This window comes from Etheostoma cragini, chromosome 8 (genome assembly GCF_013103735.1).
Source record: "Etheostoma cragini isolate CJK2018 chromosome 8, CSU_Ecrag_1.0, whole genome shotgun sequence".
NCBI classification, from domain to species: Eukaryota; Metazoa; Chordata; class Actinopteri; order Perciformes; family Percidae; genus Etheostoma; species Etheostoma cragini.
Genome location: NC_048414.1, coordinates 23,645,348 through 23,657,310, shown reverse-complemented (window position 1 = coordinate 23,657,310; position 11,963 = coordinate 23,645,348). Strand labels below are relative to the sequence as shown.

General features: G+C 42.3%; 1 protein-coding gene and 1 long non-coding RNA gene across 2 annotated transcripts in view; one reads left to right on the top strand and one right to left on the bottom strand.

The window, feature by feature from the left end:
• The window catches only part of LOC117948610 (spondin-1-like), a 142,967-nt gene that overhangs the window by 57,398 nt on the left and 73,606 nt on the right, over window positions 1-11,963 (top strand). Inside the window, exon 8 of the mRNA XM_034878349.1 lies at window positions 5,285-5,486. Coding sequence (XP_034734240.1) covers window positions 5,285-5,486 — 202 coding nt within the window. The remainder of the gene's footprint in view (window positions 1-5,284; window positions 5,487-11,963) is intronic.
• Window positions 7,051-11,963, bottom strand: part of LOC117948679 — a 27,492-nt gene continuing 22,579 nt past the window's right edge. Inside the window, exon 5 of the long non-coding RNA XR_004657517.1 lies at window positions 7,051-7,060. This is a non-coding gene — a long non-coding RNA (uncharacterized LOC117948679). The remainder of the gene's footprint in view (window positions 7,061-11,963) is intronic.

The window sequence follows — 11,963 nt, the reverse complement described above, 5'->3', positions numbered from 1 at the left end:
AAAGAAGCAGGTCATCTGCATATAAAGAAACTCTGTGCTCAGTTTCCAACCTATGAATTCCAAGGATGTCGGGGGCCGTTCTGAACTTAATTGACAGCGGCTCAATAGCTAGTGCAAATAACAAAGGGCTGAGGGGACAACCCTGACGTGTACCCCTTGACAGAGAAAACAGATGGGAGGATAGTTTGTTTGTAAGTACTGATGCTTTGGGAGCAGTATATAATAAGCGGATCCAAGAAATGAAATTTGAGCCAAAACCAAATTTCCCCAGGACAGCAAATAAATAACACCACTCAACTCTGTCAAATGCTTTTTTAGCATCCAGGGAGACAACGACCTCTGGCGTCTCCCTGGACGCCGGTGAGTGTATTACATTTAGGAGTTTGCGTATATTTGTGAAGGAGTGAGGGCCTCTCATGAATCCAGCTTGCTCCATTGAGATGATTTGGGATACTACACTATCCAATCTTGAGGAGAGAAGTTTAGCTAGAACCTTGACATCTGAATTTAGCAAGGATATAGGTCGGTAGGACCCACAATCAAGTGGGTCCTTACCTGGCTTTAAAAGAAGTGAGATGGATGCCTCAGTCAGAGTCTGTGGTAAATGATTCTGATTAAAAGAGTGATTGAACATTTCAAGTAGGATGGGGGCAAGTTGAGAAGATAACTTTTTGTAAAATTCCACAGGATAGCCGTCAAGTCCCGGTGATTTGCCACTTTGCATTTTTTGAATGGAATCATCAATCTCCTGCAGATGTATGGGCTTATCAAGATTGTCTTTAGCAGCTGCATCTATGTTTGGTATGTCTATACTATCCAGGAAAGTAGTCATGTTTGAGTTATCTTGTGGGGATGTAGACGTATAAAGTTCTGAGTAGAATTCTTTAAAAGTATTATTAATTTCTACTGGATCTATGGTCAATGATTGTGAAGTATTGCGAATCTGTGGGATTAAACGAGAAGCAGATCTACATTTCAGTTGATAGGCCAGAAGACGGCCTGCTTTCTCTCCATGTTTGTAATAATGACCTTTTGACCACAGATGATGTCTCTCAGTCCTTTCTGTTGATAATAAATCATATTCGGTTTTCAGTGCAATCCTCTCTTTATATAACTCTGGAGTAGGGGTGATGGAATATTGCCGGTCTACTGTATGCTTCTAATTGACGAAATGAGTTCTTGTTCCTTCTGCTTTCTCTCCTTATTGATTGAAATAGTGTACGATATAATCTCTCCTCTTACAACTACTTTAAGTGTCTCCCATAAAGTGGATGGAGATATAGAGTCTGACTTGTTAAATAGCATAAAGTCATCTATTGCCTTAGATATGAGATTGCAAAAGTGACTATCTGTTAGTAGGGCTGTGTTCAATCTCCATGTGCTACGCTGCGTCAGGTTTTGAGCAAACAAAAGATCAAGAGACACTGGAGCATGATCTGACTCAACAATAGCACTGTATTCCGCCTTCTTTACAGCAGGAAGAAGTGTTTTGTCAATCAGGAAAAAGTCTATCCTACTATATGTATGGTGAACGTTTGAAAAAAAGGAGAATTCCTTTTTATGTGGATAGAGGAACCTCCACGGATCAACACTACCAGTCTGCTCTGCAAATTCACTAAGAGCTATAGACATCTTAGAGCGTACTAAAGTCTTTGGGTTGGAGCGATCTATGGCTGGGTCCATGACGGTTTAAAATCACCTGCAAGAATTAGTTTGTGTGAATTAAAATTTGGGATAAGAGAGATAAGTTTATTTATGAAGCTGACATCATCCCAATTTGGGGCGTATATACTTGCTAGTACGACTGGAGTGTTAAAGAGTGACCCTGATACTATTATAAATCGTCCTTGGGGGTCTGAGATTGTCTGAGATGGAGTAAATAATATTTTTTTATGAATTAAGATCGCCGCCCCCCGTGCTCTAGGGTTGAAGTTAGAATGAAAACTCTGCCCAACCCAGTTTTTCATAAGCCTGACTTGGTCTACTATTTTCAAATGTGTTTCCTGTAAAAATGTTATTTCTGCATGTAATTTCTTTAAGTGGGAAAATATTTTTGATCTCTTATTCGGCCCATTCATTCCTTTTACATTCCAAGTAATAAAATGAGTTGATGCCGCACCTACTTCAGCCCTGACATTAGTTATATCATATGACATGATCTGTTAAAAAGAAAAAGAAAACAAGAGAGTGCGCCCCATAATATTTGCCAAAAACCTCCAAAAACATAAGAATCACATAAAACTAAATGAGATACCATTGGGCAGTATACATTCCCCATCCAGTACTAAATATACCATCAATTGCTTTGATGGGCCCCCTCCTAACCCTCAACACTCCTATGTCTGCCGCTAGAACATGAGCAGACTGCAAGCTCCCTCCTAACTCTTGAACCTTCCGGTACATCCTACCCTACCGTGAACAGTGAAGAGCATAATACAAAGCTCTCAGATTATAACCTTAACCACAGAGTACAAATAATCGAATAACCAAAATCCTTCACCAATCACGTACACCACCATACACACACATGTATAGAGCTACACATATTTAGCCCATTTATAAAAGAAATGAATCGGCTAGGTTAGCACTATAGCGGTACAAAGTATATCGTTAGTTAACGCAACCAAATCCAACAAGTGGCAGCCGGTGAACATTATCAGTTGAAAGAAAAAAAAAAAAAAAAGGGTGATAAGAGTGATACTTTTCACGATTCAATAATTATCCTAAGAGTTCCCGTAACCCGGTATGATAAGCAAAATAACAGTTTACCTCAAAAAGGGACAAGTTCACATTCTCAGTCTGTGCTCGGCAAGTACTTCAGACGTGTTAGCCACAAGCTAACTGCAGCCAAAGTGGCGGACTCCACAAGGCTATCAGTCCGAAGTCCAGTTGGTCCTAACCCATGTCTTCACCCATCACCTTCTGGTCGCAGAAAGCCTTTGCTTCCTCTGGTGTGTTGAATTTAAAAGTATTTCCGTTAAACGCGACTCGCAAGATGGCAGGGTAGAGTAGCTGGAATTTTATCCCCTTCACATATAAGGCTTGTTTGACGTCATTGAATTCAGCCCGTCTCCTAGATAAATTGACGCTGTAATCTGGGTATATCCTCAGGGTAGCGTTTCGGTATGTAACTGTGTGCTGTCTAGCCCATTGCAGTACTCGTTCTTTTTCTTGAAATCGGTGAAAACATACCACAAACGGACGTGGGGGTAGACCGGATTTCCCAGGCTTTTTGCCGACTCTGTGAGCTCTCTCCAGAGCTGGGGCAGATTCAAACAACGCGTTGCCCGTAAGCTCCATCAACATGCTCGATACAAATTTGACAGTGTCCTCAACACCCTCACTATCCTCCGGAACACCCACAATCCTCAGATTGGCTCTGCGTGACCGATTTTCTAAGTCTTCAACACGATCCAGCAGTGTAGCATTCTGGGTTCGTAGAGACTTGATAACTGCTTCGGTTTCAAAAATCTCGCCAAAGTTCTCCCCAGCCAAGGATTCCGTTGCAGTCAGACGTTGTTGAAAACTGTCCACTGTCTCTTTCAGTGCATTCACTGAATTGTGTAACGGCCCAAGAAATTCCTGAATGAGTGTTGAAATATCTTCTTTCAAACTAGCGCGTTGTTTGGACAGTTCTTCCACCAGTTGTGTCATGGTTATTCCATCGTCGTTGGAAGAGCAGCCACTAGCCGGAGAAGCCATTGCTGTTAGCTTATTAGCAATTGTTTTTCGTGTAGTCGCCAAAGCTGTCTGTTTTTGCCTGGTAGAGGCCATTAGTTGCGTGTGGCCCTATACCGCAATATAATTCTTATACAACTTCAGTCCTGAGATCCTAAAATTAAATTCGATAAAGTAACATGCAAGTTAGGTCGGAGCTCCTCACATGTGCTGCCTACTCCGACATGACCGAAACCGGAAGTCGTCCTTGCCTTTTTTTAACAAAAGGCATAAATTTGCTTCATACAGCGACCCCGGAAACGCTTTGTTCTCGGCAGAGTCTTTGATCATCCTAAGTAAGAGTGGGGCAAGTGTTTTATCAAATTCCTTATAAAACTCACAGCCAAGCCCGTCTGGGTCCGCTGCTTTGCCAGAGGGAAATGATTTAATTGCCTCAACTAACTCATCCTCCGAAAAGTCTGCATCAAGTTCCAACCTAGATGACTTCGGCAGGCAAAGGGAGTCAAAAAAGTTCTGAGATCTGTGCTAGTCGCACTAGATTTAACAGTATATAATTCTGAATAAAAGTCTTTAAAGCGGGTATTTTTTTTTTAGGGTTGACCAACAAATCTCCTGTTTTGGATTTTATTCAATGAATTGCACGACTTGCCTGAGTACCCTTCAACTCTCTAGCCAGCAGTCTCTCTGGTCTATCACCCAACTCTCTCTGCCAGGTTTTTACAATGCCATATTTTATGCCACTATGCCATTTGCACAAGTACATTTCCATTATTTGCACAGGTTTGTAATATAATTAAATTTGCAACAATTCTGTAAATAATGTTTATAATGTTAACATTGTGGTTTAAAAAAAAAAAAAATTGGAAAGTAATGACCTACATTTTGTTACAAATTTGCCTGCACATTGTGTCACTGGAAATTGTATGAGACACATTTTATTTTGTTTTTAGAAAATCTTCAATGATGTGACCTTTTCATGTATCACAAAGACCTAATCCTCATTATGAGCAATATTACATTTTATTAGTAAAAATAAGTACGTTAATAAGTTAATTTTCTCTCAATCTCTATAAACTATAAAATATGATTGGGATCCAGACTATTGTATTGTAATGTATGCATTTAAAAGAAATATATTCTTTATTGTTAAATAATTCTTTCCTTTATACAGCTCTTCAAAGCAGGGCCAATTTGTCTGAATAGTAACACACAGGCATCCTGTGTGCTCTTTTGAATTATTTCAAATGTGCAAAGCAATTAAAAACTCAATTCAAGATACCAGTAACATTAGGACACTTACAATTACCCTATTATTATCTTAAAATATTTTATTATTTTCAGTTGGTTTCAAACATTCAGAGAGAATGTCATTACACTTTTCTGAAACTAATTGGATACTTTAAAGCTTCAATTATCTAGCAATTTGTAGTTGATTAACTAACTGACTAACTAGTAATTAACTAAAAATTGCAATACCTGAGTGCTGAGATATAGGAAAATGTTTCAAAACATACTTAGGTCTTTGTCATTAAAAAATATTAAAAATTTAATTTGATAATCTGGATACGCCCTTTGTTGTTTCAGTTTTTATTATCTTTGTCACCAGGCGAGCAGCACCATCAGCAGAGTTTTCTGTGGACCGGACCCATCACATGATTTCCTTCCTTACCATGCTTGGGCCCAGCCCAGATTGGAATGTGGGGTTGTCAGGAGAGGATCTTTGCACCAAGGAGTGTGGCTGGGTCCATAGGCTGGACAGAGACCTCATTCCCTGGGATGCAGGCACTGACAGTGGTGTCACATATGAGGTAATCTAAAAAAAAATTCTGGTTAATTCAAAGGTATGTTGGCAGTGGTAGACATCTGAGAGGTATAACATTCAGTAGAGACTTGTAGATATGTAGATATGTCTCGAAAGCTGTTGCCTTTATGGAGGCCCAATTGGATAATTGGCTTTAATTGGCAGTTATATTACTGTCTTGTCAAAGCTAACACTCTAAACTGTAATGATAGCTTGAAGAATATCAACATAGTTAACTTCCATATTTGTAAGCTAGCTAACTACTGACTATTTTTACCAAGCCCCCAGGAACAACTATATGTCAGCGGATTATCACTAGTTACCACATTCAGAGTTATGATGAATGCGCATAATAAACGTGAGCAGACTGCACAGGCTCATATGACCGTTCTCCCGAGGTCCTTTGGCTGTAATAATGCATATATAGCTAATGGCTGTTATTCACCTCAATGCCTAACTATTTCAATTCAATTCAATTCAAGTTATATAGCGCCAAATTACAACAACAGTTATAACAGCACTTTTCATTAAAGAGCAGGTCTAGACCATACTCTGTGATGTTATTTAGAGAAACCCAACAATTCCAACCATGAGCAAGCACTAGGCGACAGAGGCAAGGAAAAAAAAAAGAGGCAGAAACCTCAAGCAGAACCATGGCTCAGGATGGGCGGTCATCTGCCTCAACCGATTGGGGGTGAGATAAAGAGACAGACAGAAAAAAGAGAGAGAGAGAGAGACATGGAGAATTGTAGCAGAGGGTGTCGAGCAGGAACATGGAGGCAGCAGGTGATTCCAACAACAGATCCAGACTCCACAGCTTCAGAGCCAGAAACACCTGCAGGAAGCCATAGGAGGAGAGAGGGGAGGGTCGAGAGAGCACAAGACTACAGGGGCGAGAGAGCACAAGACTCCAGGGAAGGGAAGAAGTCGAGTCAGTAACATGCAGTAATGGGATGAGGTGGCATACAGCTGGAGAGAAGGAGGAGGAGAGAGGTGCTCAGTGCATCATGGGAAGTCCCCCAGCAGTCTAGGCCTATAGCAACATAACTAAGGGATGGTTCTCGACTCACCTGAGGCAGCCCTAACTATAAGCTTTATCAAAGAAGTAGCCTGCGCTTAAATGTGGAGACGGTGTCTGCCTCCTGAACCCAAACTGGAACCTGGTTCCACAGGAGAGGAGCTTGATAGCTGAACGCTCTGGCTCCCATTCTACTTTTGGAAACTCTAGGAACAACAAGTTACCATGCATTCTGGGAGTGCAGTGCTCTGGTGGGGTAGTAAATTACTATAAGCTCTTAAAGATAAGATTGTGCCTGACCATGAAGACCTTTGTAGGTGAGAAGAAGTATTTTAAATTATATTCTGGATTTCACAGGAAGCCAATGTAGACAAGCTAAAACAGGAAAGATGTGATCTCTTTTTCCTGGTTCCTGTCAGAACACGTAATGCAGCATTCTGGATCAACTGAAGAGTCTTTATGGACTTCTTCGAGCAGCCTGATAATAAAGAATTTCAGTAATCCAGCCTAGAAGTAACAAATGCATGGACTAGTCTTTCTGCATCATTTTAGACAGAATATTCCTGATTTTTGCACAGCAAAGCAGTCGAAACATATACAGTATCTGGTTTTACAGCTGTTTCTAAGGTTCCTGAGTTTAGAGATAAGTCGGTGCCAGTTAAAGGCAGGTCTTGGTGAATTTTGTTTCTATTAGTTCTAATTTTATCATTGAAGAATCTCACAAAGTCGTTACTACTAAGAGCTATGGGAATAGCTCAATAGAGCTGTCAGCTCTATTGACAAGCCGTCCGCCTGGCTACAGTGCTAAAAAAAAAAAACTGGGGTTGTTCCTATTTTCTTCTGTTAATGACGAGTAGTACGCTGCTCTGGCATTACGGAGGATCTTGGGTTAGGGCCATCCATCCATCCATCTATATCCGCTTATCCGGTATAGGGTTGCATGGGCAGCAGCTCCAGCTGGGGACCCCAAACTTCCCTTTCCCGAGCCACATCAACCAGCTTCGACTGGGGGATCCTGAGGCATTCCCAGGCAAGGTTGGAGATATAATCTCTCCACCTAGTCCAGGGTCTTCCCCCAAGGTCTCCTTCCAGTTGGACGTGCCTGGAACACCTTCCTAGGGAGGCGCCCAGGAGTCATCCTAACCAGATGCCCAAACCACCTCAACTGGCTCCTTTTGACACAATGGAGCAGCGGCTCTACTCCGAGCTCCTCTCGGATGACTGAGCTTCTCACCCTATCTCTAAGGGAGACGCCAGCCACCCTCCTGAGGAAACCCATTTTGGCCGCTTGTACCCTTGATCTCGTTCTTTTGGTCATGACGCAGCCTTAATGAACGTAGGTAAGGGTAGGAACGAAAATTGCGCGGTAGATCAAAAGCTTTGTCTTCTGGCTCAGCTACCTTTTTGTCACAACGGTGCAATAAATGGCATGTAATACCGCACCTGCTGCTCTGATTCTCCGACCAGTCTCACGCTCCATGGTCCCCTCAGTCGCAAACAAGACCCCAAGGCATTTAAGGGGCGGCTGTGGCTCAGTGGTAGAGCGGTTGCCTGCCAATCGGAAGGTTGGTGGTTTGATCCCTTGGCGTTGCAGTCCCATGTGGAAGTGTCCTTGGGCAAGACACTGAACCCCGAGTTGCCTCCAGTGCGCATTGGAGTGTGAATGTGTATGAGTGTTTATCTGATGAGCAGGTGGCCCCTTGTATGGCAGCCTCGGCCACAGTGTATGAATGTGTGTGATTGGTGAATGTATCCTGTATGATGAAAAGCGCTTTGCGTAGTCATTAAGACTAGAAAAGCGCTATATGAATACAGCACAATTACATTTAAACTCCTTTACTTGGGGTATGGACTCACTCCCCACTTGAAGAAAGCACTCCATCGGTTTGGGGTTTATCCTGCCCATAAATATTACAAACAGGATTGGTGACAAAGCACAGCCCTGGCGGAGGCCAACCCTCACCTGGAACGAGTCCGACTTACTACCGAGAACCCGAACACAGCTCTTGCTTTGGTCATACAGAGATTGGTAGGCCCTGAGAAGGGACCCCCTCACCCCATACTCCCGCAGGACCTCCCACAGTTTCTCCCGGGGGACGCGGTCACACGCTTTCTCCAGATCCACAAAACACATGTTGGGCATACTCCCAGGCCCCCTCCAAGATCCTTGCAACAGTGAAGATCTGATCCGTTGTTCCATGGCCAGGACGGAATCTGCATTGTTCCTCTTCAATCCAAGGTTCGACTATGGGTCAAACCCTCCTTTCCAGCACCTTGGAGTAGACTTTACCAGGGAGGCTGAGAAGTGTTATACCCCTGTAATTGGCACACACCCTCTGCTCCCCCTTTGTTGAAGAGGGGAACCACCACCCCGGTGTGCCACTCCTTAGGCACTGTCCCAGACTTCCACGCAATGTTAAAGAGGCATGTCAACCAAGACATCCCCTTCACACCCAGAGCTTTCAGCATTTCTGGAGGACGTGTCAGCTGGATTTAGGAGTTTTGGAGTTCAAAGTCCTCTTTCCACCTCTCTATTACCTCCTCAGTTAAGGTCAACAATGTCCCATCCTTACTGTATACAGCTTGGATGATTCCTTGCTTCCCCTCCTGAGGTGGCAAACGGTTTTCCAGAAGCCCCTTGGTGCCGACCGAAAGTCCTTCTCCATGTCTTCTCAGAACTTATCCCACATCCGCTGCTTTGCCTCTGTCATGGCAGAGGCTGCAGCTCTTCGGGCCCGTCAGTACCTTGCAACTGCCTCCAGAGTACTCTGGGATAACATAAAGTCTCCTTCTTCATTTGGACGACTTCACTGACCACCGGTGTCGACCAGGGTGTTTGTGGGTTACTGCCCCTTGAGGCACCTCAGACCCTAAGAGCACAGCTAACCGTTGCAGCTTCAGGAATGGAAACTTCAACCATTGTCCACTCAGGTTCAATGTCCCCAGCCTCCACAGGGATGCCCGAAAGCTCCGCTGTGGTTTTAATTGTTATGAGGTTTTCTGCACAACTCCTCTTCTGTTTACCTTTGATTTAAATAATTTCAGTGGTCAGTGGGCAGACACCGTCACTATGGGGTTTTGAATAGGTAACTGCTGAAATGGATGAGCAGAGAAGTGTGTTAGACTGCAGCTCAGCCTCCTGGTCCCAACTCTGGATTATCAAGGATTAGGTTCACTAATAAACTTTTCCAGATATCTAGAAATGATGCTGCTCCCTCCGAAGTGGGATGAATGCCGTCTCTCCGAATCAGACCAGGTCTTCCCCAGAAAGTCTGCAAGTGATCTATAAAGCCCACATTGTTTGCTGGACACCACCTCGACAGCCAGCGGCAAAATGATGACATGCGGCTATACATGTCATCACTGGTCAGATTTGGCAGAGAAAACTACGGTGTCCAACATTGACTTTGTGTATTTACACACCGATTCTACATCAATCTTAGTAACCTTCGTTTGGCGTAACCGGGAGTCATTAACGCCAACGTGAATAACAATCTTACTGTATTTACGTTTATCCTTAGCCAGCAGTTTCAAATAAGACTCAATGTCGCCATCTCTGGCCCCCAGGATGCACTTGACTATGGCCACTGGCTTTGCTACTTTCGCGTTTCTGCTGTCAATGACCAGAGTTGGTTATCGGCAGCTCCACTTTGAGTGGGGAAAATCTGTTAGAAACGCGAACAGGCTGGTGGTGATCCGTGGGCTTTGAAAGCTTATGAATATTTTATTTATGGCTACTAGAGGCCAACTCAGGCCCGCACCAACTGTCAAGGGGTGGCTAGCTACTGTAACTAATAACTGATCTATCATGATGCGGATCCGGACTTCTAACTCACTAAGCCTCGCCTCCATGTCTATAAATAAACTACACCTGTTACACACACAGTACCATTACCGCTAAAGGAGGCAGAGGAGTAACTAAGCATCTCACACACCGAGCAAGAGAAAGTAGGAGAGCAAGAGGTAGACGACATGACTAACTGCTAAGCTAAAGTTTCTAACAGCTAAGCTAAAGTACGGTAGCGTAAGCTACCTAGCGTTCGAAAACAACTATGTTATTTAACAAAAGTCGCTGAAGATGTAAAGAACTGTGAGTGCTTACACTGCAAAAATTAAAATCTAACTAAGGTTAGAAATCTAGTTTTTTGTCTGCCAAGATATTTCTTCCTACCAAGCAGGTTTTGTGTAAGAGCATTTCACTTTTTTTAAGAAGTATTTCTCTTAATAATCTTAATAAGGTATTAAAACTTGTTATTGAGATTGTATTACTGGTTATGAGCAGGTTTATGCTTATAATGAGAATTACCATAATACTAAAGGTGTCACATCAATGCTTATAAGTATAAAACTGCTTGGTCAAAGTCAGTGTTTCTTATTTCAAGTGTGTTATCCTTTTAATCGCTTAAAATTTTTAAAAAACAATTGAATGGAATTCATTTTTTATTGTCAACACACAGCAATTACATATGCCCAGATGAAATTCAGTGCAGAGAAGTACTTAGTCAAACTGATGCTTTAAAAACATACTATCTGCTCATCCATTATCATGTTAAAGTGAGTGGGCACTGTGCTTAAATCTCATTTAACAAATAAAGGTTGTACCAAGACCATTTAGCAATAAACATGACATGACATGACATGTTTACTAAACATGTAAAATAACCTCAAGGAAAGAACCCATATTGCACAAAGATTCAGTGCAAACACCAAAGCAAAACACATTTTCATCTGCTATTGAAATATTATGCGTCAAAGACCATAATTTATGTAAAATTGCAAGACAGCATTAAAAGCTTTTAACAATCTAGGAACAAGTTAGTCATTTGAACTACTGTGCAATTCAATTACATCCCCAACATAGTATTTTATTTGTACATAAGTTTGGCTCTGGCTGCTGATTGTGTAATAATGTGAGTGTGAAGGATGTCCATGTGAGTGACCATAGTTGTGTTTTCTTTAACTTAAATTTACCACGGGACCCCCCGCCGCCGGAAGTTTTCTATCTTGTCTGATCCATGCCAGCTAAGAGGTGGTAGTGATGTAAATGTGTGTGTGGAGTCTTTTAACAACCAATGTTTAAAAATTCTAGATGAAGTGGCTCCTATGAAATCAAACATTGTGTAGTCCAGTCGAAGTCCACAGGCTCTATTTTAGGGAATTGACTGCTTCTCTAAACGAACTCCTGAAGAATGCTAGAACTAACTACTTCTCTCAGCTAATATCGTCTAACAAGAAAAAACCCAAATTCTTATTTGATTCTATTAACTCTATTGTTTCTCCATCTGTTTCTCAAACTGCGGTGCTCTCTCTGTCGAATAGTAATGTATTCCTAAACTTCTTTGTTGGAAAAATTAAGGATATCAGAGCTAGCAATTCACCACCTCCTGTGTACAAGGCCTGTACATTGGCTCTTTCCTATCCGTGTTTCTCTTTTAAACCTGTGTCATTATTCGATGTTACTACTCT